This window comes from Xyrauchen texanus, chromosome 38 (assembly GCF_025860055.1).
Source record: "Xyrauchen texanus isolate HMW12.3.18 chromosome 38, RBS_HiC_50CHRs, whole genome shotgun sequence".
Lineage (NCBI taxonomy): Eukaryota > Metazoa > Chordata > Actinopteri > Cypriniformes > Catostomidae > Xyrauchen > Xyrauchen texanus.
The window spans coordinates 27,920,376-27,947,289 of NC_068313.1; the positions used below are offsets into that span (position 1 = coordinate 27,920,376).

A 26,914-nucleotide genomic window follows, 5' to 3' on the forward strand; every position below is an offset into this window, starting at 1 on the left:
TTTTTTATTTGATTGTTTTATTGTAAACAGTGAGACATCACAGTTTGAAAATTGTGGGCCAAATGTTACACTACAATGATACAAAAAAAAAGCATCTTGTGAACATTTGTGCTTTGTTTATTTGAAGTTGACAAGTGTGCACTTGTTAAAGCCAGTAAATACAGTATTCTATAATAAAACTGTACATTGTAACCACAATAGGATATGTTAAGCATTTTAAACTTAGTATTTGAATTGCAATAATGCTCTCCAAAATATTTATCAGACATGTACTGTAGCATCTCTAAAATTACACTTACAGTAAATATCCAGTTGTGGGTGACCAGTATTATTGAAAAGCTGAAGTTTAAGGCATATCAAAGAGATGTAATATTTGGGATTATTGTAATGAAGTTCTTCCCATTTCCCTTTCCTCTATATAAAAGAATGAAGGGTAAAGTGAGTCTACTGTACTGCCAGTATTCAGAACCTTCCATATTAAAATCAGAATTGAAATGCTTCAGACTCTTTTGTCCAAAGTATCCAACTGTAAAAGTTTCTTTATATATCTGTATGCACTAGAAATAAAAGCCCATGATTTACCAAGCCAAATACTGATGTTTTACCTAGCTAAGATTTTTTCTAAATTTTACAGAGTCTTATTGGGTATTGTTGCATGAATTCATGAAGAAGACTGCACGCAGAACGATTTGAGGTTGCCTTGCATTTTCTCTCATCTGGTATCTCCTCAATCCACATGTCGTTGTTCAACATATACCTGAACCTTGAGAAACACGAGAAATAAATTGTTAAAAATAATCAAACATGTCAAAGCCATTTGAGCACTTTTGAATTGGTTTTCAGATGTCAAGCCTTACTGTTGTCCAGGGTTATTCAGAACAGAGATAGCATCATCCTGCCCCATGAACAGATAACTCGCTTCATTTCGCAGCTCAAATTCATCACAAGCCAAGCGCTGTATCATCTGGCGTGAGGCATCTTTCTGGATTCTGAAGTCCTTCCCTTTACAGGAACAGTGGTGTTGATATATTCATCCATGCAAGTTTTAGTTTAATGCTGTTATATTTTATTTAAAAAGTTTAAAATACTGAAAAGTTTAAATTTACCAGCCTGATGAACTTCAGTGATTAATGTGGTGTAGTACTTAAAGATGCCATCGGTGCTCATGTTAACAATTTTCATCACATAAACTGTTGGAAACAGAAGTGTATTTTTTAAAAGAGATTTTCAGTCCTAAATTTTCTTTTTATTATTCACACAAACTCATATGACTTGTTGTGCAGTGTTAAGAATTACTGCATATGGGTTCAGTCAGTAAATAAAGACAGAATTTACATTTTTGTGTGAATATTGCTTTTAGACTAAGCAACATACTTTGAACATTATCTAGATAGGGTTTCTCACCATAATCAACAACAGGAGAGAAGCATGCAAAAAGACTGCGGGTGTTTTCTTTCATGTTCTTGCTAAAGGTGACTCTCAACTTTGGACAGCCACCTAAAAAGCATAAAATATAAAACACATATTAGGAGGTTTGTTCCCAACTCATATACTTTTGATTTATGTATCAACTCTATATGGAGACCATGGCATTAGTCAACATTTTTCTTTAGGGATCAATACAGCATACATTATTTAGTACAAATATATCACAAAAATGTTTTCACCTTCTGCACATGTACACACATCCCCATTGCATAATTTGGAGATCATTGGGCTTTTCTGAGGGGCTGTATAGAATATGCCACATCTTCTCTCTGTGTGACACATTTGATAGCATTTTAATAGTTAGTTTTTAAAGTTCAAAAGTGTTCAAATTAATAAAATAATGCAGGCTTTTTTTTTTTTTAAAGCGTTTGATTACCTGGACTGTAATAGTCATAGATGACAGCAGCAGCTGGTTGGATGAGGCCCATGGGAACAATCTGGTCAGCACCAAACTGAAGACACTCCTCATTTTCTGTGATCTTTTGACATGGATCTTAACATGAACTCACAGGGTGCCCAATAATTTGCTGAACGTATTGGTACATTTAAAGTTTAATCTAAGAACTAGACCAGCTCTAGCATCTTGTACATAGTATTTGCACTGTAACATTCAGGTTTGATTTTAGCAGAACAGCAGTTGGGAAACATACTGAGGTAAAAAAGTATAGTAAAGCTTTCATTACCTTTGCAAAATAAAGAAAGACTTTATTATGGTGGACATCATAATGATCAATGTACTTCTCTGTGCCCTTCGCATTCTGTAAAAAATAAATAAAATAAAATATATATGCACTTTGATATTTATCTTGGTCATTATACCATGTTATTACTGCGTCACATTTTAGAAATAAAAACAACAAATAACGTCTTGGATACTATTGTAAACTCCGTTCCCTGATGGAGGGAATGAGATGTTGTGTCACCCTTGGGAGCCCCAAACACCTATGATATTTGAGAAAAGGCCAATAAGAATTGGTGAGTGGAACATAAGGGGATAAAAGGAGCTGGCTTGCAACCACTCATTCAGGTTTGTGCTGAGTAGCCGAGACAGAGTCCTGGCCATTTCAGTGGCTAGTTCATTGTTTTGGCAAGAGGGACACAATGTCTCATTCCCTCCGAGGTTACAACATTAACCAAGACATTCCTTATCTGTCTCTCACTCAACGTTGTGTCGATGTAGTGACACTAGGGGTCCCTATACCACAACCACTGCATGCCTAGTCAAATGTACTCGGCCCCCATGCAACCTTCCCAACACCCCACGAATGTCACATGGTCCCTCGTACCCAATAAAGGAGGCAGGGGGGTGGGCAGGGACAAGACTTGCTTACAATGGGAATAGGCCATGCCAGCCGCTTCAGCCTTTTCTCTTCTTTTTCTCCCACAAAAACTGAAGAATAGATGTAATTGCATTGGATAAGGTGTTCTTTTTCCCAAGGGGAAAAGACATAGTGGTGAGCACATCCTGCCCGAAGGGGAGGTTAACATGTGGAGAACACATCACATGGACTTACCAACCGGTAGTACCGCATGTGGAAAGAAGCCCCCACGGTAGAATCCCACACGGAGGGGAGGAGCTCTACAAATGCAGAGACTGGTGGCAGAGGAGGCTCTGCCCAAGGGAAGACATGGGTTTGCCATCAGGGAAACCGTACCATGAGAAATACATCACATGGGGTTACCCACAGGAAACCAACACATGTGGACACCTATCCCAGTACAGGGGGATACATACTAATGTAAGTACTGGGCCTGGCATCAATTTCTCTGCCGAATTCACCTGCCGCAGGGCTGAGGAAATACATCCAAGGTTCACCGGTCTCGGGAACTCACGTGGGGGAAAAAAAGTGCACGTTTTTCCCTCTGGGAGGGGAAAGGCGTTGTGTGCAAGCGGTAAATCCGGCAAGCTGCCTGCAATCTTACCTGTTCGAACCTTCCAACACACGGGATGAAACTGGCTCAACCTGGAGATTGTAAAATCTTGCGAATGTATCGGGTATCGCCCAGTCCACTGCTCTACAGATGTCTGTTAAGAGGCGCCATTCACCAAGGCCCAGGAGGATGCCACCCTCCTAGTGGAGTGTTCTTGTTCTCCAAGGGGGACGGCATGCCCTGGGCCTGGTATGCCAAAGTGATGGCATCCATGATACAGTGGGAAATCCTCTGTTTGGAGACAGTCTTCAGGTTTGTGCTGAGGAGCCAAGACAGAGTCCTCTCCATCTCAAGATAAGAGAAGCTCTGCACTAGGCAGAGCTTGCTCTTCTCCCAGTTGACATGAAGCCCCAGTCAGCTGAGCCCCAGGTCTCTGTGCGCACACAATAGATCTCGAGAGTGAGCTAGAATCAGCCAGTTGTCGAGATAATTGAGGATGCTGGTGCCCACTTCCCTTAGCGGGGGGAAAGGTCTGCCTCTACGACTTTTGAAAATGCAAGGTGACATGAACAGACCAAAGGGGAGGACCTAGTACTGATATGCCCAGCCCTTGAAAGCGAACCGAAGAAACGGTTTGTGTCAAGGCAAAACCGAGACAAGGAAGTACGTGTCCTTCAGGTCTACCACCACAAACCAATCTTGATACCGGACGTATGACAGAATGTGCTTCTGCTTCAGCATTTTGAAAGGGAGTCTGTGCAGGGCCTGATTCAGCGCATACAGGTCCAAGATTGGCCGCAACCCAATGCCTTTCTTTGGTACGATGAAGTAGGGGCTGTAGAACCCCTTCTTCATCTCGGCTGGAGGGACAGGCTCTATCGTGTCCTTCTGTCAAAGGACTGTGATTTCCGCACGCAGGACAGTGGCATCTTCATCTCTTACCAAGGTGAAACGGATGCCATTAAACCTAGGCCGGCACCTGGCAAACTGAATCACGTAGCAGAGTCAGATCGTCCTGCACATAAATGCAGCATAAAAGTAATCCATATGACTCCAGTGGTTAAATCCATGTCTTCAGAAGTGATATCATAGGTGTGGGTGAGAAACAGATCAATATTTAAGTCTTAAAGCTAGAAATTCTTCACCTTGCCCAGTAGATGGTGATTTGCATGAAGAATGTGAATCACCAAAAACTAAATAAGAAGAAAGTTAAAGTGGAGATTGACTGAGCAGGGAGGAGAATTTATAGTAAAAATGTACATAAATATTGATCTGTTTCTCACTTAACCATACCTTTCACAACTCAGTACTCAATACTCACTACTCATGAATACTTTTAAATGAGCTACTTTATTACTCTTACTTGAGTAGATATTAGCAACAGGTACTTTTACTCTACTCACTCTACATTTTTTAAGATGTAACAGTACTTTTACTTGAGTATTATTTTTCAGTACTCTTTCTACCTCAGCGTGACTGCGGCCCATAAACATGAGGCAGCGATTGTGGCCGTCAGAGGCGGAGAGATAGCAACTGCATTCAGGAACTATACACAGACAGAAAGGCATTTTTAAAAAGACACTTTCCATCAGTGCTCACTCTTTTAGAGGAAATACCCTTTTCAGTATATACTCTTTTAGCGTAGCTGCCAAAGCGCCCAGGGGCGTTCTCTGCACTTATCCGTGCGAGAGGGGGAGAACCCGCTGCAATGCGGCATATATCCAAAAGATTACAACACTTTATAGTGACTCCTTTTATAACCGTATGTCCAGGGGAGTGGCATGCAAATTCCACTCGCCAATTCTCATTGGCCTTTTCTCAGATATCAGAGGTGTTTGGGGCTCCCAAGGGTGACCCCTAGTGTCACTACATCGACACAATGTCGAGTGAGTGACAGATAGGTAAACTATGATACATATCTAAAACATTTAGGTATTATCATGGTGCTAAGCTCAAAAATGACAATAAGATGGTAGGCCACTTTTGGTACTTTTTCAGTGGAGAATATTGAAAATGCAAAGGCATATGTACATGTTCCAAATCCTTTGTGTTTGGAATCAGTCCGCTTAGGAGTGAGATATCCACCACAACCATTCCAACAGAATTGCTCTTTTTCAACCTGTGAAAGAGGAGAAAATCTAATTTAACTAAACAGTCTAGTTGTACAATTTTTTTTGCTGAAATAATCACTGAAAAATACAGGTGACCCAAAGTATTTTTTTTTCTGCACTCACCCCACACAAACTGTGTATATGAGTGAACTCTCTTTCTTTGGCTCTTCCAAGGCTTGTCTTCTTCTGCGACTGCGAAGATCAATCCAATCCATGCTGCTCATGGGCTCCTCTCTTCTATGCAGGTTATCATCAGTCTCATAATTGTAATAATCATCAAAGCTTTCTTCATTATCCTGAAGTCCTACAAAAGAGCATACTGACTTAAAGGAATAGTTCACACAAAAATGAAAATTCTCCCATCATTTACTCCTCATGTCTTCCCAGTTGTGTATGACTTTCTTTCTTCAGCAGAACGCAAGCGAAGATTTTTGGAATAATATTTCAGCTCTGTAGGTCCACAAAATGCAAGTGGAGCTTTTGGAGCTTCAAACATTTGGCACCCATTAATTTGCATTTTGTGGACATACAGAGCTTAAATATTTTGCTTGTGTTCTGCTGAAGATAGAAAGTCATACACATCTGGGATGGCATGAGGGTGAGACATTTTTGAGTGAACTAACAATTTAAGTCTTACCATGTCTCAGATCCTTCAAAAAACTATCAATGAACTTAGTTTTAACTTAATTATCAAATCATTAACCAATGCGTGTGACAACCTCCTCCTCACCACCAGAGGTCACCCTCACCAAATATTATACCTATAAAACTCATTTGTTTTCGATATCCTAGTTGGCTGCTAAATTAAGCAAATGTTCACATAGACATGAATGAGGTCTACCATCAAGACACAACAAAAATATTGCAAAAATAGAAATAGAATGGTAGTATGCCATTAAAAACAGCCAGTCTATTGCACACTGTGGCAACTCAATAACAAACACAAAGACAATGTTTAGCTTCATTTAACGAACCAAATAGCTTTCAGAAGTGTTTGATATAATAGCAAGTGATTTTCTAGTACCAAATTAGCAATTTAGCATGATTACTCAAGGCTAAGGAGTTGTAGTGATGGCTGCTGGAAATGGGACCTGTCTAGATTTGATCAAAAGAACTTTTTTTAAACAGTGATGGTGCTGTTTTTTACAACAGTAATGTCCTGACTATACTTTAATTTACCAAAGTGGTATTCAACTGATCAACTAAAGTACAATTTTCCTTCCGAAACAGCAAAATCTGTACATTATCCCAAACTTTTGGCTGCCAGTGTAAATGCAGGTCTAAACCAAAACGAAAGACACTTTTGGCAGGGCGGAGGGCGGGGCCGGGTCGTGATCCTACACACCCGGTCCCGTATTAGGCTAATCAAGCCTCCCGAGAGGGATAAAGGTCGACTGCAGAGGATCGTGCGGGAGAGAGATATAGTTTACGGACATGTCCGTCATGTGTGTTTGTCATTTGTTTAAGTTTTATATTAAACTATTATTTATATTGACAATCCGGTTCTCGCCTCCTCCTTTCCATTGATCCCTTTACACTCTCTCCCACATGATCCTCTGCAGTCAACCTTTATCCCTCTCGGGAGGCTTGATTAGCCTAATACGGGACTGGGTGTGTAGGATCACGATCCGGTCCCGCCCTCTCACCCTGCCACACCACTGTACAGCATTCCTCCTCCTCATTTGTAAACAGCACTCTTTCGGCTGCGATGCACGTGCCTCAGTTCTCACGTGTCTCAATTGCCAATGCGATTGTCACACACGCATACCGCTACTGAACGGAAGCATGATTTCAAGTTAAAAAAGTTCTTAAATATTGATCACCAAAAGCAATTGTGTCGCTTTAGAAGACATCAGTTTAACAGCTGGTGTCGTATGGATGATGTTTATGCTGACTGTCTGTGATTTTTTGGGAGATTTAAAAGAGAAATCTCCATTCACTTGCATTTTGAGGAACTACGGAGTTGAGGCATTTCTCTTATTTTTCTTAAAATGTGTTCTGGTAAAGAAAGAACGTCATCTTGACACCTGGGATATCATGAGGTGGAGTAAATGAGAGAATTTAAATTTTTGGGTGAACTATCCTTTTAACCATTCGTAGCAACAAATGTGAATCACATCACCATGATACAACTCACATACATTACTATGATATTGCTTATAATATTCATGCCGTATACAATATGTATTGTCTTATGTGCATAATATGTAAATTTATACAGCATGCAAAAACATTTCCAGTGTGATGAATGAACCTTAAGTTTGATCAATTGCATCATATCTCTTTTTTGACTCATTATTTGGCACGACTGTCAAAAATACATTTTCAGTATGACACAATCTTGGAAATAAACACGGTTATTTTGTATTGTTACCAAGATAACTGGACTTCATATGCAACATAGTGAGGTCATGTGACAATGTAGCACACTAGTGTATGTAATGTTTATCATTTCATTTTGCTACTTATTTCTGAATTTCACCTTGCCTGTCCTCTGATGCTGCTATTTGAGTTATACAGTGTCATTCACTGTAGTCATCCCATGATATATTACTTACTGTATTCCAGTTGTCCTTTCACTGTAACACTAAGATGAAAAAGATCACAATGTGATTCATCCTTCTCCATAGATCTGTATGTCTGCACAATCTATAACAAACACAAGACCAAACCAATTGAAACATTATAGATCAACAATTTTTTAGCATAAGTCAATGAAAATATGAAGTGTGGAAAAATCCTACTGAAATCGTTCCACGTCCTGTTCCCTCAACATTCAGTGTCATTTTACCCACATTTCTGACCTGGGTAAACAAAATGTACAACATATATTCAGATCAAACCATGTCTTTGTTATGGTACATACTTTATTCAAACATTTAACTGTTTTGGGGCAGAAGAAAAATGTCAGTAATCAGAATGCAATGAATAAACTACATTGGTACTTATTTCAATCATTTTTGCACACAAATGCACATTTGCTAATATAAAAGGATTTGCCTTTCAATAAAATGTAAAGGCATAGAAATATACAAATGAATATATACTAAGTGCTGTAAACAGGCATTTTTTAACAGTGTGCATGTTTACACTGATATAATGCTTTATTTAGTTAACTGGTGAACTGAAAGTGTTGTTACTAACATGACCGTTCACAGCGGTTTGCAGTTAGACCATAAATCTAAGTCATTAAATTAATCTTGCAAGTCTTTTTTATTAATGCTTCTTACCACAACAGCTTCTTGGGTGAGAGCATTATGTTTGGTCAGAAAAACATTTTGTTTTCTGCCATCTTCAAGGCACATTTCCACTCTTAGGTTCAGGTCTTCCACATCGTTGTACTGTATGCTATATTTCGCCAGTGCCTCAAGGGCCACAACTGTGTCCTAAAACATGTTGAGAAACCAATTAGGTACTTAAAAGTTATTAAGATTAATTAAGACTCAACAAATAATGTGCCATTTAGTCTTTGCTCTTGCATTTGGCTGATGGCTTGTGAAACCCAGCTGAAAGACCAGCTAAGATGTTTTAACTAGGGACCAGCTTAAATGAACAGTAACACCATGTTGCTGTTTTCCAGTTTAAGATATGTTTTGGACACTTCAATAGTGGTTTTGTCTGGTATTTTGAGCTATCCCAAATTGGTCCAAGCCTCTTTTTTTTCCAAAAGGGACATACTGTATCTAGGTATCATCTGTTCCTCTAGAATGGTACACCCACCTGTGTGGACTGGAATCCACCACCGTACTTGCGCTGTTCTGTTAGCCAGTTTGAGATGAGTTTAGCCATCTGCTTGTCATCAACAGACATTGCATTCAGAAGACCATATGCTGTGGCCTCCACAGAGGCAGCATCCGCTTTATCTTCCGATTTGCCTCTGCCAACCTTGGCTTTCCAGTAACATGTTTCTACATAGATTAGAATAATTAGAATAAGAAAACAATGTACCTAAAGATACTATATTCTGGGTTTAATACTAAATGTAATACTTTAATAGTAGTTAAAGGTTAGTTCACCCAAAAATGGAAATTCTCTCTTCATCTACTCTCTCTCATGATATCCCAGGTGTGTGTGACTTTCTTTTTCAGAACACATTTGAAGAAAAATATCTTAGCTCAGTAGGTCCTAAAAATGCAAGTGTATGGCAATCTGATTTTGGAAGCTCCATAAATCACAGACAGCCAGCATAAACGTCATCATACGACTCCAGCTGTTAAATTAATGTCTTTTTAAGCGATAGGATCACTTTTGAGAAAAAATATCAATATTTAAGCATGTTCATGTGCGAGCTGACACACGTGCGACACATCTGGAAAAGGTTTTGGTTTAGATCTATTTTTGCATCTGTTTTTTTACTCACAATTATGCGTTTGTGTGCTTATCCTGGATGTCTCAACCGAGACAAGAACCTGAGATTATGTCCGTAACATGCCAATGCAATTTCATCACATGAAAGACTGCATGAACTCAGCTCTCTTGTTAATGTTTATACTGCTGCTGACTGAAAGCAATAGTTAAAAAGTACTTAAATATGGATCTTTTTCAGACCAAATTGATTGTATTGCTTTAGAAGAGAGCAATTTAACCGCTGGAGTCATATGGATGACATTTGTGCTGACTGACTGTGATTTTTGGTGCTTCAAAAGTCAGATCACCATCCACTTGCATTATAAAGAACTTCTGAACTGAGATATTTTTCTATTTTTCTTCAAATTTGTTCTGGTGAAGAAAGTCATACACACCTGGGATGTTATGAGGATGAGTAAATGGAGAGAAAATTTAATTTCTGGGTAAACTATACCTTAAAGCTCAATAGACAGAATTTGTGGCATAATGTTAATTACCACAAAAATTATTTCGACTCGTCCCTTGTTTTCTTAAAAAAGAAAAGAAATTACAGTTACAGTGAGGCACTTACAATGGAAGTAAATGTAGTAAAAAATTTGCATGTTAACATCATTTTAGAGTGAATAAATCCCTTACTAACCATTTTTGGGCAGTTACATCCAATTTTACAATTTCGTTACCATAATGACGCAACAGTGTAAAACGCTAAACCCCCCAAAAGATGATTTTACAGCTCAAATAATACACAAACTTTAACAGAATAACTAATGCAAGTACTTTTATAAAACTATAAGCTTCATATTTTGGCGTTAAAAGCCTTCAAACAAATGGCCCCATTCACTTGCATTGTAAGTGCCTCGCTAGAACCTCGATTTTTTCTTCTTTTTTTTTTTTTAAAGAAAAGGAGGGACAAGTCTAAATTTTTTGTGGTAATCCAGTTCATAACACACTTGTTTTGATGCTGGAATATTCCTTAAAGCTATTATTTGTGACTACACATTTATTGTCCTTTTTTTCACATACTGAAGAGACATGTCTAATTCTGCACTACATCGCCACACAATGTGGACACACAAACACCTAACACCTTTTCTAATTTGAAAACCATTGGCATTAATAAGGAGTTGGTCCTCCCTTTGCTGCCACAACAGATTCTTTAATTTTAAAAGGCATTCATGGGTCATATTTAGCTCAAGTGAATGTGAAATGTATTATGTGAGTTTAGACTCTGTAAATAAAATTAAATACTAACTGCTGTCACAATTAGCATTCCCTTTAAGCTTTTGCTGGGCTTGTCGGGCTCTATCGGTTAAGGGTTTATGCAAGGACAAGGCATATGCTGTGATGGCACTCGAATAGGGACTCTGCAAGGCATCCACCTTCCCCTCTAGATATGACCTTGCTTTTTCCATTGCTACTCTCTAGAATAGAATAGGGTACATATTAACAATATGATAATACTGGTCTATCTATACAGTTCATGAACTAAATGGATGAAATATTCGGTTCCGTGAGTTCAATCATTACCATTTCTGTATCTGTTCCCAGCTCGTACACATTCAAAGCATGATTCATTGATATAAGAATAAAGGCAGTTAAGGGCACACCATCTTCTGCCAGTCCAACTCCTCCCTAAGGATGACAATTTTTCAATCAGTGTTACAAATTAATAATTTTCTACTGGCATACTTAAGGTACTTTAAAGGAATAGTTCACCCAAAATGGTAATTCTGTCACCATTTACACTACTGTAATAAAACCTATATGACTTTCTTCTGTGGAACACAAAAAGAGAATGTTGGCCTCACTCACCATTCATTTTCAATGTGCAGAAATAAGAAACACTAAAAATGAATGAGGTCTGAGGCTAACATTCTACCTTACATTCTCTTCTCTTGTATTCCACAGAGGAAAGTAAGTCATATGGGTGTGAAACAACATAAGGGTGAGTAAATGGTGACACAATTTTTTTATTTTGGGGTGAACTATCCCTTTAATCCCTTTAGCTGTACCTTCATTCCTCTATCATACAGGGCATTGGGATCATCCCATGCACCATTGCTCTTCTGTTTGGAGATCAGATAAGACATGGCTTCCTGAATGTAAGAGTCTCTCACATCAATAATGTTCCGAGACTCGGTCAGCTCCTTGGCGATAAATGCAGTAAGCCTACAAAAGGTTAGACGGAGGTCGACCAAACACTTTGCATTTTAATTTTTTTAATTATAATTATTTGTGGATTGCTTGTTATAAATACACAAAAATGAAACTTATACTTACATTTGACAGATTCTTATATCCATAGAGACTTACAGTACATTCAAGGTATAGATTTTAAAAGCATGCGTCCACTAGGAATCAAACCCATGGCTTTGGCGTTGCTAGTGCCATGCTCTACCAGCTGAAGTACAGGAACAGAAACTTACCAAATACTGCTGGGAGTCCTCAGAAATGCCCCATAAGAGCCATCCTCTTTCTTGTATGTGAGGACTTTGTTGTAACCTGGTAAAATATAAAAAAAACATTTGAAACCAAAGATGTATGTAGCTGAAGAATATGCAATGATGCAGTATGTTTCAACATCCTAACCTTTGTCAGATATAACTTATGTGTATACTAAGAACATTTTGAATATTGGTGGGCCCTCTAGCTCTTTTCCTTCTCCCCTTAAAAGGCTTGATCAGGTTACACTTTTGGATTATCTACTTGTTTTTAGAAATGTCTGTTGAAATTGGGTCTGTGAACACCCAGCTTTTCACTGCTCCCAGAATATCCTGTAAGTCTATTGGGGGAATTAAATATGGTTTGTTCTTATAGTAGAAGTAAAGGTTAAGTATAAAAGTAACTTTTAATCAACTGACTATTAGAGTATAGATTACTGTTATCAATGTATTTGTCATTTCACTAACAAAATAAAACTAACTTGCAATAAATAAATGTATCATTTGACAAATCCCTTTTTCATGGATAAATTTGTATTGAGCATACCCACCAGTTTGGATCATGGAATGGGCCTCATCTCTACGTTCAGCTTTAAGTGAAATCCATTGGTTGGTGGCATCAAGGTACCTAATGGCATGAATAGCAGGAGACATCTTCACCATAGTCTGTTCGGCACAGCCTGTGGGCAGCTGAATGAGTCTGTCAACACCCTCCAGGTTTAGACAGTTTTCTGCCGACTCACCCATCACCCCACCTGGAAAAATAACAGATTTATTATCTGCTATAAACCGCACAGTGGTTCAGGCGCCACTAATATGAACTCCTTAAAGGGATAGTTCACCCAAAAATTAAAAACCTCTAATCATTTACTCACCCTCATGCCATCCCATGTGTGTTAGACTTTCTTTCTTCAGCTGAACATATTTGAAGAAAAATAGGAAAAATATCATAGCTCAGTAGGTCCTTAAATGCAAGTGGATAGTGAGCAGACCTTTGAAGCTCCAAAAATCACAGACAGTCAGCATAAACATCATCCATACGACTCCAGTAGTTAAATTAATGTTTTCTAAAGTGATCTGATCACTTTTGCTGTGAAAAAGATCAATATTTAAGTACTTTTTAACTATAAATCATCACTTTTGGTCAGCAGCAGTACATGTATTCACGAGAGTCCTGCATTCACGTGGTCTCTCGTGTGACGAACTTGCATTGGAAGGTTAAGGATGTAATCTCACGTTTTTCTCTTGGTTGAGACATACAGGATAAGCACACAAACGCACCATTGTGAGTAATCAAACAGATACTAATACAGATCAAAACCAACAAAGCATTCCTCCTACTCAGTTGTAAACAGTGCTGCTCTTCCGGACAGGGCCATAGCAAGGTATTCTGGGTCTCCTGACTGTATATTGCTTTGGGCCCCTTTTTTATTAAACATTACAGTTTAGAATTTGTTGTGGGGTCCCCCTGGAACTGTGGGCCCCCAGCATCATTACCACCTTTCACTCCACTAGCTACTGCCCTGCTTCCGGGTGTGCCGCACATGTGCCTGTTCTCACGTGAACATGCCAACGTGATTATGTCACACGCATACTGCTGCTGACCAGAAGCTGTCCTTTATAGGTAAAAAGTGCTTAAATATCGATCTTTTTCACACCAGAAGTGATCGTATCACTTTGGAAGTCATTAGTTTAACCACTGGAGTTGTATGGATGAAGTTTATGCTGACTGTAATTTTTAGAGCTTAAAATGTCTGATCCGCATCCACTTGCATTTTAAGGACCTACTGAGCAAAGATATTTTCTTCACATGTGTTCTGCTGAATAATGAAAAACATACACACCTGGGATATTATGAGGGTGAGTAAATGATGAGAGAATTTTCATTCAACTAACCATTTAGGCACAGGCTATGCTAACACCCCGAGACCAAGCTGACCTTTGCAGCTAAGGAAGGAGCTGAAGAGGATCCACAAGGGTAAACTTGCAACTTGCAAGATCTCAGGGCATCTGTCCCAGAGACTTGAGGCATTATACATATGGCCTATACATGAATCGAGTGCTCTAGCACGTTTAATTTGACGTTGTGCCCTGTATCTAAATATTAATGAATACACTTTACAGCTTGTAAGCAATACAGAGCTTTTTTTTTTGCTTTCATGAGCTCTTTAGGTGTCTGCACTTTTTAAGTCTGCCCTCACCTTTAAAACTCACAGAGATGCTTGAGTCCTGCCCAGATGGGACCTCATCAGCCGGGGCTGGAATATCAATCTCTAATTTCCTTACTGAGAATTAGACAACAAAAGAAGACAAAAGTGATTATTGCAGAAATAATTTATCAAAGTATGGAATTATTGATTATACTGTATATTTGATTGTTACTTTTTGGTTCAATGTTGAATTCCTTGTCAATGGCCACAATAACCCCTTCCCCCTAAACAAGAAGGATTACAAACAGACATGACAGTTTCCTGTTCATTGTAGTGATGTTTTAGCCAATTATAGAGCCTCAGTATCTCAGGTATTGTATGCGACATTGAAGCACAGCAGAAGCTGAATGTCCTTTCAAACACTTTACCTCCACACGTAGTTCCTTTTGCACTCTGTCCTGAACAGTGGATGAGGCGTAAGCCAGCACAGTAATGGGGATATTTCCGATAACAAGCGGCACCACGGTGAAATATACAGACAGTGCGGAGTTACCTGGAACTGTGACCTCTTGCTCCACCTTATCCCCACCAGCAGTACACAAGCCTTCTGCTTTATCCATCATCACCATCACCTAATACACATAATATTAACAAAACAATTACAACCTTTCAATTGGAACTAGATTTTTGCTAAATGGTACACTGATACAAGCTATTTCTTTTCTGTTTATCACTCTATGCCATTCACTATTGATGTTTTGCAGGTACATGTCATAGTTACTGGTTTGAGAGAACAGGTGGAAAGTTGACGCAACTTTCTTTAATCAATAAAAGCTGCATGCGGGGGCCTGGGTAGCTCAACTAGTATTGACTCTGAATACCACCCCTGTTGTCGCAAGTTCGAATCCAGGGTGTGCTCAGTGACTTCAGTCAGGTCTCCTAAGCAACCAATTTGGTCCGGTTGCTAGGGAGGGTAGAGTCACATGGGGTAACCTCTTCGTGGTCACGATTAGTGGTTCTCACTCTCAATGGGGCTCGTGGTAAGTCGTGCGTGGATCGCGGAGAATAGTATGAGTCTCCACATGCTGTGAGTCTCCACAGTGTCATGCACAGTGATCCACGTGATAAGCTGCGTGGATTGACTATCTCAGAAGCGGAGGCAACTGAGACTTGTCCTCTGCCACCTGGATTGAGGTGAGTAACCACACCACTACAAGGATTTAGTAAGTAGTGGGAATAGGGCATGCTAAATTGGGGAGAAAAGAGGATAAAAAATAATAACAATAATAAAATTTAATTAAAGCTGCATGCATAAAGGAGTTATGTGGGTAAATGAAGCAATGCTAGTTTTTTGGTCCGGATCTATTCAGTTATTCAAAAATAAATTAACAGAAAAAACATTTACACCTGTTCTATGATGAACATGTTTTCAATTACAGAGTTCAAAGTCATTTTGATATTTTTGGGGGTGCTTGAAAAAATATTTTCATGTGGGGTAACCATGCGGAGACAGTAAAGAAAAAAACATTTCAAGGCATCATTAAAAGCTGAAATGCTGAGCAATAGTAGTGCAGGTTAATCTTATATTATTATTTATTAAAAATAATTAAGCAGTGTTTATTGTTAAAATTGTTTAAAAATATTATTAATATTGTAAAACTGATTTGTTGTAATGTGACAAAAAAAGAAAAGGATTAATAAATAAAATAAAACAGAGATGACCCCTTTAAAGAGTCATGACTGTGTGTGAAGCTTTAAAAAAAAAAACTGATATTTTGATATTTTTATGAAATATTGTTTGCAGGTCATATGGTGTTACCTTGAGAAAACGTCTTGATATTTTTTACTCAAAATTTTACTTTTTTAAATTAATAATTAGGTTGTGTACACCCTTGTGTACAGTATAGGGGCAAGGTAAGTATTTACATACCTTTTGCTTCATGGTTACATCATGAAATATTTTAGTCATTAAATCCATTATTTGTAGAAAATGCTAAATGTGTTTAAAATTTATGAAACCAAATTGGACACAAAAGATAACATTTCTTCAAACTTGATATGTGTGTTTTACACTAGATTTTTTTTTAATTTTATTTGTATCTAATTTTTATCACCTTGGGTTAATGACCCATAAAAGAATTGGCAAAATGCTGTTTAAAATCATTTTAATTACACCACAAGACATGCCAATGTCTCAAATGTATATCATATTAACTACACAGGTCCTTAAATTAGTAAACTTAATTTGGATGAGGGAGCGAACACACAGACCAATACATTTACCTTCAAACTCTCTGGTTTATAGTTGTACACCACAGCTTTAACCTGGAGTTGCTCATTTCTCTTAACAGAGTAAGGGAGGTTGACAGAAACAAAAAAATCCTGGAAGACCTTTAGGGGCTTTGGCTCTGCAATGCAGAATCCTGGCAACAAAAAGAAATGGCAGGTGGAAAGTGATCAGCATTTAAACAACAAAGTAATGGCCAAAATACTGAAAATCAAGGCAGATTTGAGATGGACAACCTTTGGTGGGAGAGATGCCTACAGCATGGACCAACCAGGTAGTTATGGAATCAGGAGCAATTGCACGATGCCTACGTAGTATATACAGGACAAAAAAAAAAGATTTCCATGAGAAAAAGTTGTAAATATCTTCACACAGATATTATTATTAAAAAAAGGTTTTGACCTATAGGTTCCTCATTCGGTCTACCTTTTCCTCATGTTCGCTGCATTGTGTTATGTAACCGTACCCAGCTTGAACTGGTTTGCATATTTTTTCACCATTTATAAAACAATTTTAGTAGAAAATCACTATTAACTATCACTATTAGATTACTATAATGACTAAATGTATATTTATTATCTAATTCACTGTCATAAAAAAATATATTTACAATCAAATAATTAATTGTCATAAAATGTAAACATTGCCTGAACATAATGTCAACAAAAACAATATGGTGATTGTTATGTTACCTGACATTGCCAGAGTTATCGGATTCAGTGAGTGTCCACATCCATGACTGTGGGAAATAACTACGTAGGTAGATAGCATCCACATTAATCACAGTTTCCTCCACAATGTTGTCAGTGACTACAGAGAGAGAGAGAGAGAGAGAGAGAGTGTAACACTCAGTCTCCATAATACTTATTGCTCTGTTGTAATATATAGTATATTATATAATTACAGTATATATTCAATTATCTTTTATCTCCATTGTACATGTATATAAAGTAACTCTTCAATCTGCTTCTTGAGTCTAGGCTTAATTAAGTCATTCAATAATTAATTATCTATAGATTATCCATATAAAGTTACTCTGACACTTAATTGTTCACTGATTTGCTTGAATTCACTTTAGAATTGTGCAATCAATCTGGCTAAAGCCAAGAAAACCCTTCCGAGAAGTTGTGCAAGAAAATTGTACCTCTTCCAAGGCTGGTTTTCATCTTATTCAATCTATCCTTCTTCCTCCTCAGATTCGCAGCTTCGCAACATTTTTTAAAAGCGTTACGACATCTCTGGGATTGTTGCACTTTTTTCAAACGTTCATCACAGGACAGCTGCATTCTGCTTGGTCTTACCCCATCAGAACAGCACTTTCTGTCCTGGTCCTTGAAGCTGTTGACTGTATAACAATACATTAAAATTGTTACATAAAAAACATTCAGCGCAATAATCAAAGCTAGTTACAAAGTTATTTTGCATCTTACCTAGTGCATTGTATTGTGCAATATAGTCTGTTGCTCTCCTGTTGCGAGGTCTAGGTCTGATACACTTATGTGCTGAAAAAAAGGTAAAATCAAATTGATGGATCACATAAATGTATCAAGATCATTGAAACAAACTTGCATGGTTTTGAACTGTGCACAAAACAGGATGGCAGCAGGGATTTACCAGAAGCTGTAGGAGTTTCCAGAGCACAGTTACAAATGAAAGTAAGCCCAGCTCTCTGCAGAACAGAACTGGAGTCCTCTCCTCCACCTATAGAGCAGGCCAGGTCATAGGAGTTCATGTACTCAAACATCTGTGGGTGGGGCCAAATGATTTCCGTTATCTGCAGTCATACTTGCACTGAAAAGGTACATATTTCCTACAGAATTCAGGAAGTTGGGGTGAGATAAATTGAAGGGCTCATCCTTTTTTAAAATAGCCAGTAGCCCTAAGCTTATGTTACAACTGGAAATCATGCAACTTGCTTTTTCTATGAAGATGTAGGAGGGGATTACGTGAAGAGAAAGACAAGTACACTCCCAAAAGTTGACATAAGCATCTTTTAGGAGGATACTAGCATCCCTGCTGAAAGACCAGCATGGATGTCACCAGCTTATGTTGAGTTTTGGGTTCTAGTTTTCCTGCATGACTTGCAGGTGGTGAGCTGGTATCCTCACCAGGGTCAGAAATGAAGGAAGGCTAGAGGCAAAAATGCCACCGAAATTCAAAATATGGGGCAAAAAATACTTTGTTTTACACGTTTTATTTTTCTTAAAATTCTATTATAGTCTTAGTTACATATCTCATTAAATATGAGTAGATGTGATTTAATGTTATGTGTAAGAGGTAATAAATTCTCTTTGATAATATGTATTAATAAATTGAAGTACATGACATAAACGAATAGGACACAAATTGTTTTATGTTATTAGAAAATAACTGCCCTCAAAAAAGTACAAATGTACCAGAAAACCCATATTCACTGTGCAAAGTTTGCCCTTTAATGTAAAAGCTGATTTCTGACACTGGTTTCCACCAGGCTTTTAAACTAGCATAACCAGCTTATTCAGAAAGACAATGCTAGACAACCAGATTTACTAGTCCCCCTAGACCAGCACCAAACCAGCATTAACCATGATAAACCAGCCAAAGCCAACATGGGAATTGCTTGCTGGTTAAGCTGGTCTTTCTAACTAAAAGCCACAATCCTCCAATTTTGATTACATGGGGTCTTTAAGAATGAAGCTGATTTTTGCTAAATGTGTTACCTTTTGAGGACTCAATTTGTTTTTGTTCAGAATATAAACTGCTGAGTCCACTGCAGCAAGAGCCACCTTGCTGTTGGGATCTGTTTTGACCATCACCTCAAACTGGCTTGCCGGTTTTAGATCAGGAAATGGTACAATTTCTACCTACACACCAAAAGGACATTAACATACATTTTGCCTTGAGTGAAAACCCTAAACTTCACATTCTAACAGCCTAAAATAATAATTTATAAGAATAAAACAAAATCTATTGTAATGCTAGATGATATTTCAACTCAACCGTACCTTCCCTTTGCAGACATCTTTCACATCGACCCAAACAGAGTCAGATGCTATTTTTTGAAGACCGTCTATAAAGTAGTAAGCGACAATTCGAAAAGAAGGAACCAGATCCACAGTGAAAGGCACACTGATAGTTGTGTTTTGAGTTCTTTGCACCCTCCTCATCTGCAGGATTCTTCCCTTACTCAGAACCTGTTAAGAAGACTTATAAATCTCATGTTGGAAGGCAATAAAGATAACCGAAAACAACATCCAATAGTAGCATACAACGCTATCTTAAAACTGTAAATTGATATACTGTATGTTCCTACCATGAAATAAATGAAAGTGGGTTTTGCTGCATTTGGTGGTGTAATGTCCCGTAATGTAGCTTTTAGGTCTTGACCGGGCTGTAAGATCTGATGCTCCACTTCCAAACTAAGATATTGGCCTTCTTCATCCTTCACTGCTTGGGCTGTCATCTTTGCATCACTGCGAATGACCAACTGGTGACTCCCTTCAGCAAATACCTGCCAAAGTTCAGAGTCACATGAACACATGAAGCTGATTCAAAACTAGGTAATTATATATTTTGTCCCATTCATTTGGACTTCCAAAACAGATTTTATTTTGGAAGTTAGCCTATGATGGAAATATACGGTTCTGGTAAAAGTGTACCGTTATGGATAATTTCCTGGCCAGCAGAGGTATTTGAAAGGACATGACTACATCTCCCATATTATTCCCAAAGCCTTCTCCATTCATAATTGTATCTGTTGATCCTTCTACATTCATTTTAACAGTAGCTTTAAATTTCAGGTGAGGGACTCTGTTGCCATCTGGATACGTAGAGGTAGCCTGTAGAAAAATGCAAGAAGTAATTACAAATGCATTTAATTTGTTTGTGTGTGCAGGTGTGATCACTAACAAAAAAATAATCCTAGTCATAGACTTGTTGCAGATGATTCATCACTTTACATTTACATTTATGCATTTGGCAGATGCTTTTATACAAGATATACATTGAATAATTTTCAATTATGAATAATATACAAGATATACATTGAATAATTTTCAATTTTGTGTGTTCCCTGGGAATAAAACCTGTGATCTTGGCATTGATAGTGCCATGCTCTAACAGTTGAGCAACATAAATTACTTGTTACACCTGGTGTGTTCTTATAGTGCCCCAGTCTCCAAAAATTAGTTCGGGAATGCTTTAGGTCACATACATACCAAAATGGAAAACATGCCACCTGGGGTGAAATATTGCTTGGTCTTCGACAGATCAATTACATAAGGTGAAGTCACAATCTTCACAGAAGAACTCTCTGCATCCTCCAGATTCCCACCTGCATTAAAAAAGACAAACAGTCATTTTGACAGAATTTACAATCATGTATTAATGTTTAAAATGACCATCTGGTGATAGTAATTTACGATCTTTAAAAGATGAAACTTGAAATAAAAAGTGTACAAGTGATATTAAATGTATGAAAAGACTTGTTATGCTACTTTTCTTCTTCTTTTGAAGACTCACTTGCTTTTTCCAATACTGTGACAGCAATGTAAAGATAATATCCCTCTATGTGGTGTATGCTGTTAATTTCTGATGCGTTCTGTAACTCCTCAGTCCTTAATTCAATTTTTGCAGTTCCCTCCTCAACCTAAATAACAGAATACAACACACATCACATAATCCAAATCACATATTGACAAGTAGGCCTATATTGTTTTTTTTTTGTGTGAGTTTTTTTTTTACATTTGGCATCCTGACATTTATAATTTATGAGTTTTTTGTTTACCATATATTTCTTTTTTTACTTGAACTAATTTTATTTTAACATGTTTTTTTTTTTTTTTTTTTTTACTTCAAATGATTAACTTACTGCCATCTGCTTTTCAATTCCAGGAAGATATGTCCTTACACCCTTTCCATCAATAAGTCCAAATCGAATATTTGCTATGCCATTGACCCCCTTCCCATAAGTATATCTGCGGGCACAAAGAGCTAATGAGTTACACAGAAGAGCTGCTAACAGTGGCCCATATTAGCATTTGACAAAATAGTATACATACCTGGCAGAGATACTGAATGGAAAGGACTCACTCTTCAAAGTATGGTATGGTTGTGGTGCCTCGATCTTAACCTCAAATGAGGGCAAAACTATAAAGAATGAAAAGACATTTTTGAGGGCTAAGGTGACTGATTCGATAACTGAAGATTTCAGTTGCTGAGGATATTTATACTGGAATAAACCTAATAATTCTACTATGCACCAAAACTGAAAGCACATTATCTCTTTACAAAGTGCTGTTGATTACAGATCGCTGCATTGTCTTAGAACTTACCATATTCTTTTATCTCAAATTCCAGCGTTGTTTTAGACTCAGGGCTCACTGAGAATGACACACTGATTTTCCAGTGGCCTGTGCTAAAATATTTATAAATGAAACATAACTTATAAGTATTCAGTTGCAGCATAGCTGTCCTCATGCTTTAATTACAGAAATGTTGTCTTAAATTGTCAATTGTACAAAACTGTATATTAGATTAGATTCAACTTTATTGTTATTGTGCAAAATACAAGTACATAGCCAATGAAATGCAGTAAACAATATATGTATACAATACATTTAAATATGGTACAGAATAGGCAGTGCCGATCCTCACAAAATGCGAACTAAGCAAGATGCCCACACTGTCAAAAAACATTATAAGTAGTGTTACAAACATACTAACAGGGGCCCCCACACTAAATTTTGCTTCAGGCCCCCAAAAGGCTAGGACCGGCACTGGGTATATGTATTGTATATATATCAATGCATTCAACATTGTGTATTAAACTTACAGCTCCACATCAGGAATAGTGATACTTTTTTCCAGGATTTGTTCAGAAAACAAAATATGATTGTAAACAATCAAGCCTTTGCAGTTCTGTAAAAAAAATTACATTTATACAATTTTCCCCTTCTCATTCCTAATATTATAAATATTAATATAATTTGCATTTTGTCATACACAATATCCAGAAACTTACAGATATTTGAACATGAATCGCATTACTAATGGGTAGCATGAAGTTGTCTAGTGTGAAGATTCTATAATTGACTAAAAACATACACAAATTAAAAATATACCAAACTACAGTGGCAACATGGAATTTAATAGAAGTATATTTAAATGAGTGTAAGCTTTCGAATGAACAGGGAGACAAAATAGCCCTACCTTTTTCTCCTGGATTATAGATCGGCTTGTCTGTTTGGATGAAAATGTAACCCATTTTTGTTGACAAAAAGATGTTAGCCCTTTTGATATCATGCTTAAAGACATTGCTTTTAGCTGCAAGCTGAACATAAGATGGTATTTTTGTACTTCCATACAGGCTAGGGTCAACCTACATGGATTAGAAAACATGATGTGAGAGTTTGGAGGAATATAGAAAACACTTTTTGCTTTGAAAATCTGCAATGCACAGACTTGCCTTAAGTTCAACAACAGCCTGATAGTCATTGTCCTCATTAAGGGTTATAAATTTCTCTTCTGAGACTATTTTTTTAGAGATTTGATCTTCAAAGTACAACTGCATCCTGGTTGCTGCAGTTGCTTGATGAAGCTGAACACTCACAGTCTCTTCAACTCCCACGTGAATTAAATTTGGAGCAAAAATAAGACATCTGTGGTATATATGCAAAAAACACAAAAGCACAGACACTGGATGAAACAATGGGATAAGCAAAAAAGTAATACATTGATAAAGTACTTAGCAAACATAAACAGTATTTTATTGTCCGTTTCATATTTCATATTGTCCGTCAATAAGTCCAGTACTTACGTAGGTTTCTGTGCATCCACTACGAAAAGAACTAAAACCACAAAAAACTGAGGGTAGAACATCTTGCTGTTTTGATATGTCTTTAGTTCATTAAGAACAGCTTTAACATTATCTCTTACGAAGAGGACTAACTGAGAGCACTCTACTATGGAGGGAATGTCCCACTTTATACTGACCCTCTGAATTTTATCTCACAAAAAATGTAAAAAAAAATTGGCAAAATCCACATGGTCATGTGATTTCCGAGAATCCTGGATCTTGTTTATGATGAAGCTCAACAGGGAGAGCAGCTGTTTGGAGGAAAGGCAATGAGAAAAGAAAGCCACAATAACAACACATCATATTTCTGAGATAAAACCCTTATATAATAATAATAAAAACAACTATTTGTTTCTGTCAATCCAGGCACAATTATAAACACTGTTTTTTATATTTATATTATTTAGGAACCTGCAGTCTCTGAGTTTATATTTTTTTATTTGTTTTTAATAAAGTCTCAAAATCAGCCACTATTCACCACCGTTTTACCATTGTATGAGAAAAGATGCAATGAAAGTGAATGGTAACAGGCTGTCAGCTAAAGTTTTTCACATTCTGCTCAACATCTCCTTTTTGTTCCACTGCAGAAAGACAGACATAGGGGTTTGAAACAACACAAGGCGAGTAAATGATGACAGTCATAGATTACCAAAGTTATATTCATAGAAGAATCCTCAAACTCCAAAGTCAAAAATCTCAGTCACTGGAAAGTTGCATGCATATTTTGAAATATTGGCTCAAAGCAACTCGAACCATTTTTACCCCCCAGAAAGTCCTGAACATATGAACACATCTCAAATGATGTATGGTTTAACAGCATACTGAGGTGGAAATTACTTATAACTGTAAGCCTGTTTATCGGTCCAATGGCGGTCTCCAATAATACTGGTGAAGGTCTCTGCGCGTTACTGTCTTTCCTTGTACACAACAAGATTAAATGAAATACATTTTCTCTTATGTATTATCTCATTATTTCATCTGCCTCCATAAATGAAAAAGGTTTTTAATGATATCTGAGTATCATTAAAAGTGAGCGAATGTTTGATTATTCTTTTTAACTCCTTTAATTATATTTTACCCGTTTAGATTAAGAAACTATGTCGCTTTGAGGTCCTCACGTGTTTCTCTACACCGCGGGTCTCACGATCACAAGCGGCCAGTATTGGATCATCAAACAGAGGTAATTGCTATATACCTGAGATCGGTCACGTTCAAGTTCACACAATCAAAGATACTTCAGTATAGCCCATGGAATTGCATACACTTGAATGTAACTTAACGTTTTCTTCAGTAGAGGTCACAGCCACTATTAAAGATGTAAGTTGACCAACATAACTTCTCTTGTAATAGCTTTGTATTGGCCATGCGTGGTTTCCCACGTACACTTATCTGGAGAAACATCAAATCAAAACAGAGGTAAGACACACCCGAATTTAGATTGGTCAAGCAGCATTTGCTGTTCTAAACGGATATTTCCTTTCTGTCTTTGCAAACCAAGTACACTTGAATCGATGCCAAATATTAGTCGTCACTAATCTGACGCAGACTTGCGGTAACATACGAATCGTTTAATCTGTTTGGGAAACACAATGTCAGAGTCAGTCAGAATCAAATCAAATGTTGACAATTTATTGACCAGGTAACATAATACATTCATCAATTCCAATTAGGCAGTGATAAGTCAAAGTTAGACATTTTATCAAAACATAAGAAATTTGAATTGCAATCACCTGATATAAACACAGTAAAATGTGTGGGCTCCTCTGACTACAGAGAACCCTGAGCAATGTGTCGCATCTCCTTAAATACCCAGATAATTCAATATGCTTACCAAATGGTGGTGTCTGTCATTATAATTAGATTTTGGTCCCCTGTTGAGGGGGTTCCTGTAGATTTACATACAGGAGGTATGGAGGATCTGGGGGAGGGCACACCTTTAAGGGGCACACCACATTTCACATATTTTATAACTTCTTTTAGCTTTTCAGTATGGCTGGGAGGATGAGACCAGTTTACCAGGCGCACTGAGAGACTTTAAATGATACCAACCATGTTACACTAGTTACATTATTTGTATACATCAGCTATAGACTTTTGTTACATACAGATCTTAGGTGAGTTTGAGGTGATTCTGGGCTGAAGGGGAATGGATGAGGAGGAGAGGGGAGAGAATGGGACAAATGTGGAAGGGCAACAACTAGGTGTGATTTTGCAGTCTTTGCTCAGTGGGGTGTGGTGCCTCAGGAATAGTTGCTAATTGTGAGAAGGTTCATCTGTTGATTTTCTCAAAGATCATACATTTGCTCTTTGCCTTTGAATGCAAACACATTGGCACCCTGCCTTACAGTTTCCTTCGCTTGACCCCCGGGGACAATTCCAGAAGAGTCCCTGTGGGGTCATTGTATATTAGTTTCTAAGTCGCTGAAGTGTGTGCAGTTGCGAAGGGCTGAGAGCCAGTGCCATGTCGGTTGATGTCCGTATGGATCTGATGAGGCATCTGAAGTCGCAACACTGTGTCTGGTTGAGGTTAGAGTCCATCAAGGCTTTTGTGGCTTGTTCAGTGGACATGTCATTCCATCATGGAGAAACATCTGCTTCTGGTTGCACCTTCCCTTTACTGATGATCTGACTCTTAGAAGAATTCTCTGCCACCTCCAGTGGTAGTCTTCTGGGCAGACCTCAGTTAGGTGAAGTTCTCCCTGGTTATGCATATACAACTGAACAACTTCTTAAATGACCATGTAAATATGAAACTCTGAAGAACTTAACTGACACAAGAAAAGGTTGAGTAATTCATCAATACATGATGATAAGACAAACAACATCATTTAAACATCATTTAAAATGTCTCAGTGCGTCTGGTATAGTGCTCTTATTCCCAGGTTTGTAAAACTTAATGGCAACAAAGTTATAAGGTCTTTGCCAAATGCTTTATAATTCTGGAGGTCTGTCCCCATCCCTGCTTGTATGTTAATGAGGTATGTCCCCAGGACTTCCAAACCCAACCACTCCCAAAATTCCCTTTGTTCATGGTTTGGACCGATAAAGGGGCTTACACATCATTTTGTAGCAAAACCTCTAGGCTACAAGATCCAGTTCTCAAAAGTCTTGTGGACAAATGTTGAGTATGTGTTATATGGCCTTATTTCAATGACTTAAAATTTTTGTTTAAAAAAAAAAACCATGCATAAACGTTATTTTCTCAAAAATACAAACCTGTACACACATGTTGCTCACATATTATTGTAGCCCAGTTTGTGCTGAATACAGTGTTATCAGACTTTAGCCATTAATATGTTTTAAGAAACTGAAAAAAGCACAAATGTCATGTCAAAACTTCTCCAGGGCCCAAAATACCCTCAGACCCCAGAGGGTTAAGAAGT

General features: G+C 37.7%; 1 protein-coding gene across 1 annotated transcript; it reads right to left on the reverse strand.

Annotated features, from left to right (window-relative positions):
• On the reverse strand, positions 1-23,651 carry LOC127631538 (complement C4-like). The gene is made up of 41 exons (XM_052109691.1): positions 23,493-23,651; positions 23,142-23,334; positions 22,886-23,054; positions 22,698-22,768; positions 22,509-22,594; positions 22,009-22,091; positions 21,736-21,823; positions 21,546-21,651; positions 21,197-21,323; positions 20,893-21,008; positions 20,335-20,514; positions 19,989-20,186; positions 19,681-19,869; positions 19,396-19,539; positions 18,311-18,440; positions 18,127-18,198; positions 17,841-18,041; positions 17,389-17,506; positions 16,933-17,003; positions 16,693-16,832; positions 14,838-15,041; positions 14,642-14,693; positions 14,461-14,544; positions 12,811-13,014; positions 12,245-12,320; positions 11,831-11,987; positions 11,346-11,450; positions 11,071-11,239; positions 9,192-9,379; positions 8,702-8,857; positions 8,216-8,275; positions 8,030-8,120; positions 5,595-5,775; positions 5,392-5,479; positions 2,172-2,246; positions 1,865-1,967; positions 1,668-1,757; positions 1,405-1,497; positions 1,107-1,190; positions 858-1,002; positions 1-763 (listed from the first exon to the last, which is right to left on the reverse strand). The coding sequence occupies exons 1-41, from the start codon at positions 23,552-23,554 to the stop codon at positions 622-624; spliced, it is 5,091 nt and encodes a 1,696-aa protein (XP_051965651.1). The 5' UTR covers positions 23,555-23,651; the 3' UTR covers positions 1-621.
• Between the last annotated feature and the right edge of the window lie 3,263 nt (positions 23,652-26,914).

Bases quoted from the DNA above. Each gene is read 5' to 3' on its own strand.
- LOC127631538 (XM_052109691.1), bottom strand. From the start codon at position 23,554: ATGTTCTACCCTCAGTTTTTTGTGGTTTTAGTTCTTTTCGTAGTGGAT. The intron at 23,335-23,492 runs GTAAGTACTGGA...TATATACCACAG, and splicing joins GTGGATGCACAGAAACCTAC to ATGTCTTATTTTTGCTCCAA. The intron at 21,324-21,545 runs GTAAGTTAATCA...TCTGTTATTTAG, and splicing joins GAATTGAAAAGCAGATGGCA to GTTGAGGAGGGAACTGCAAA.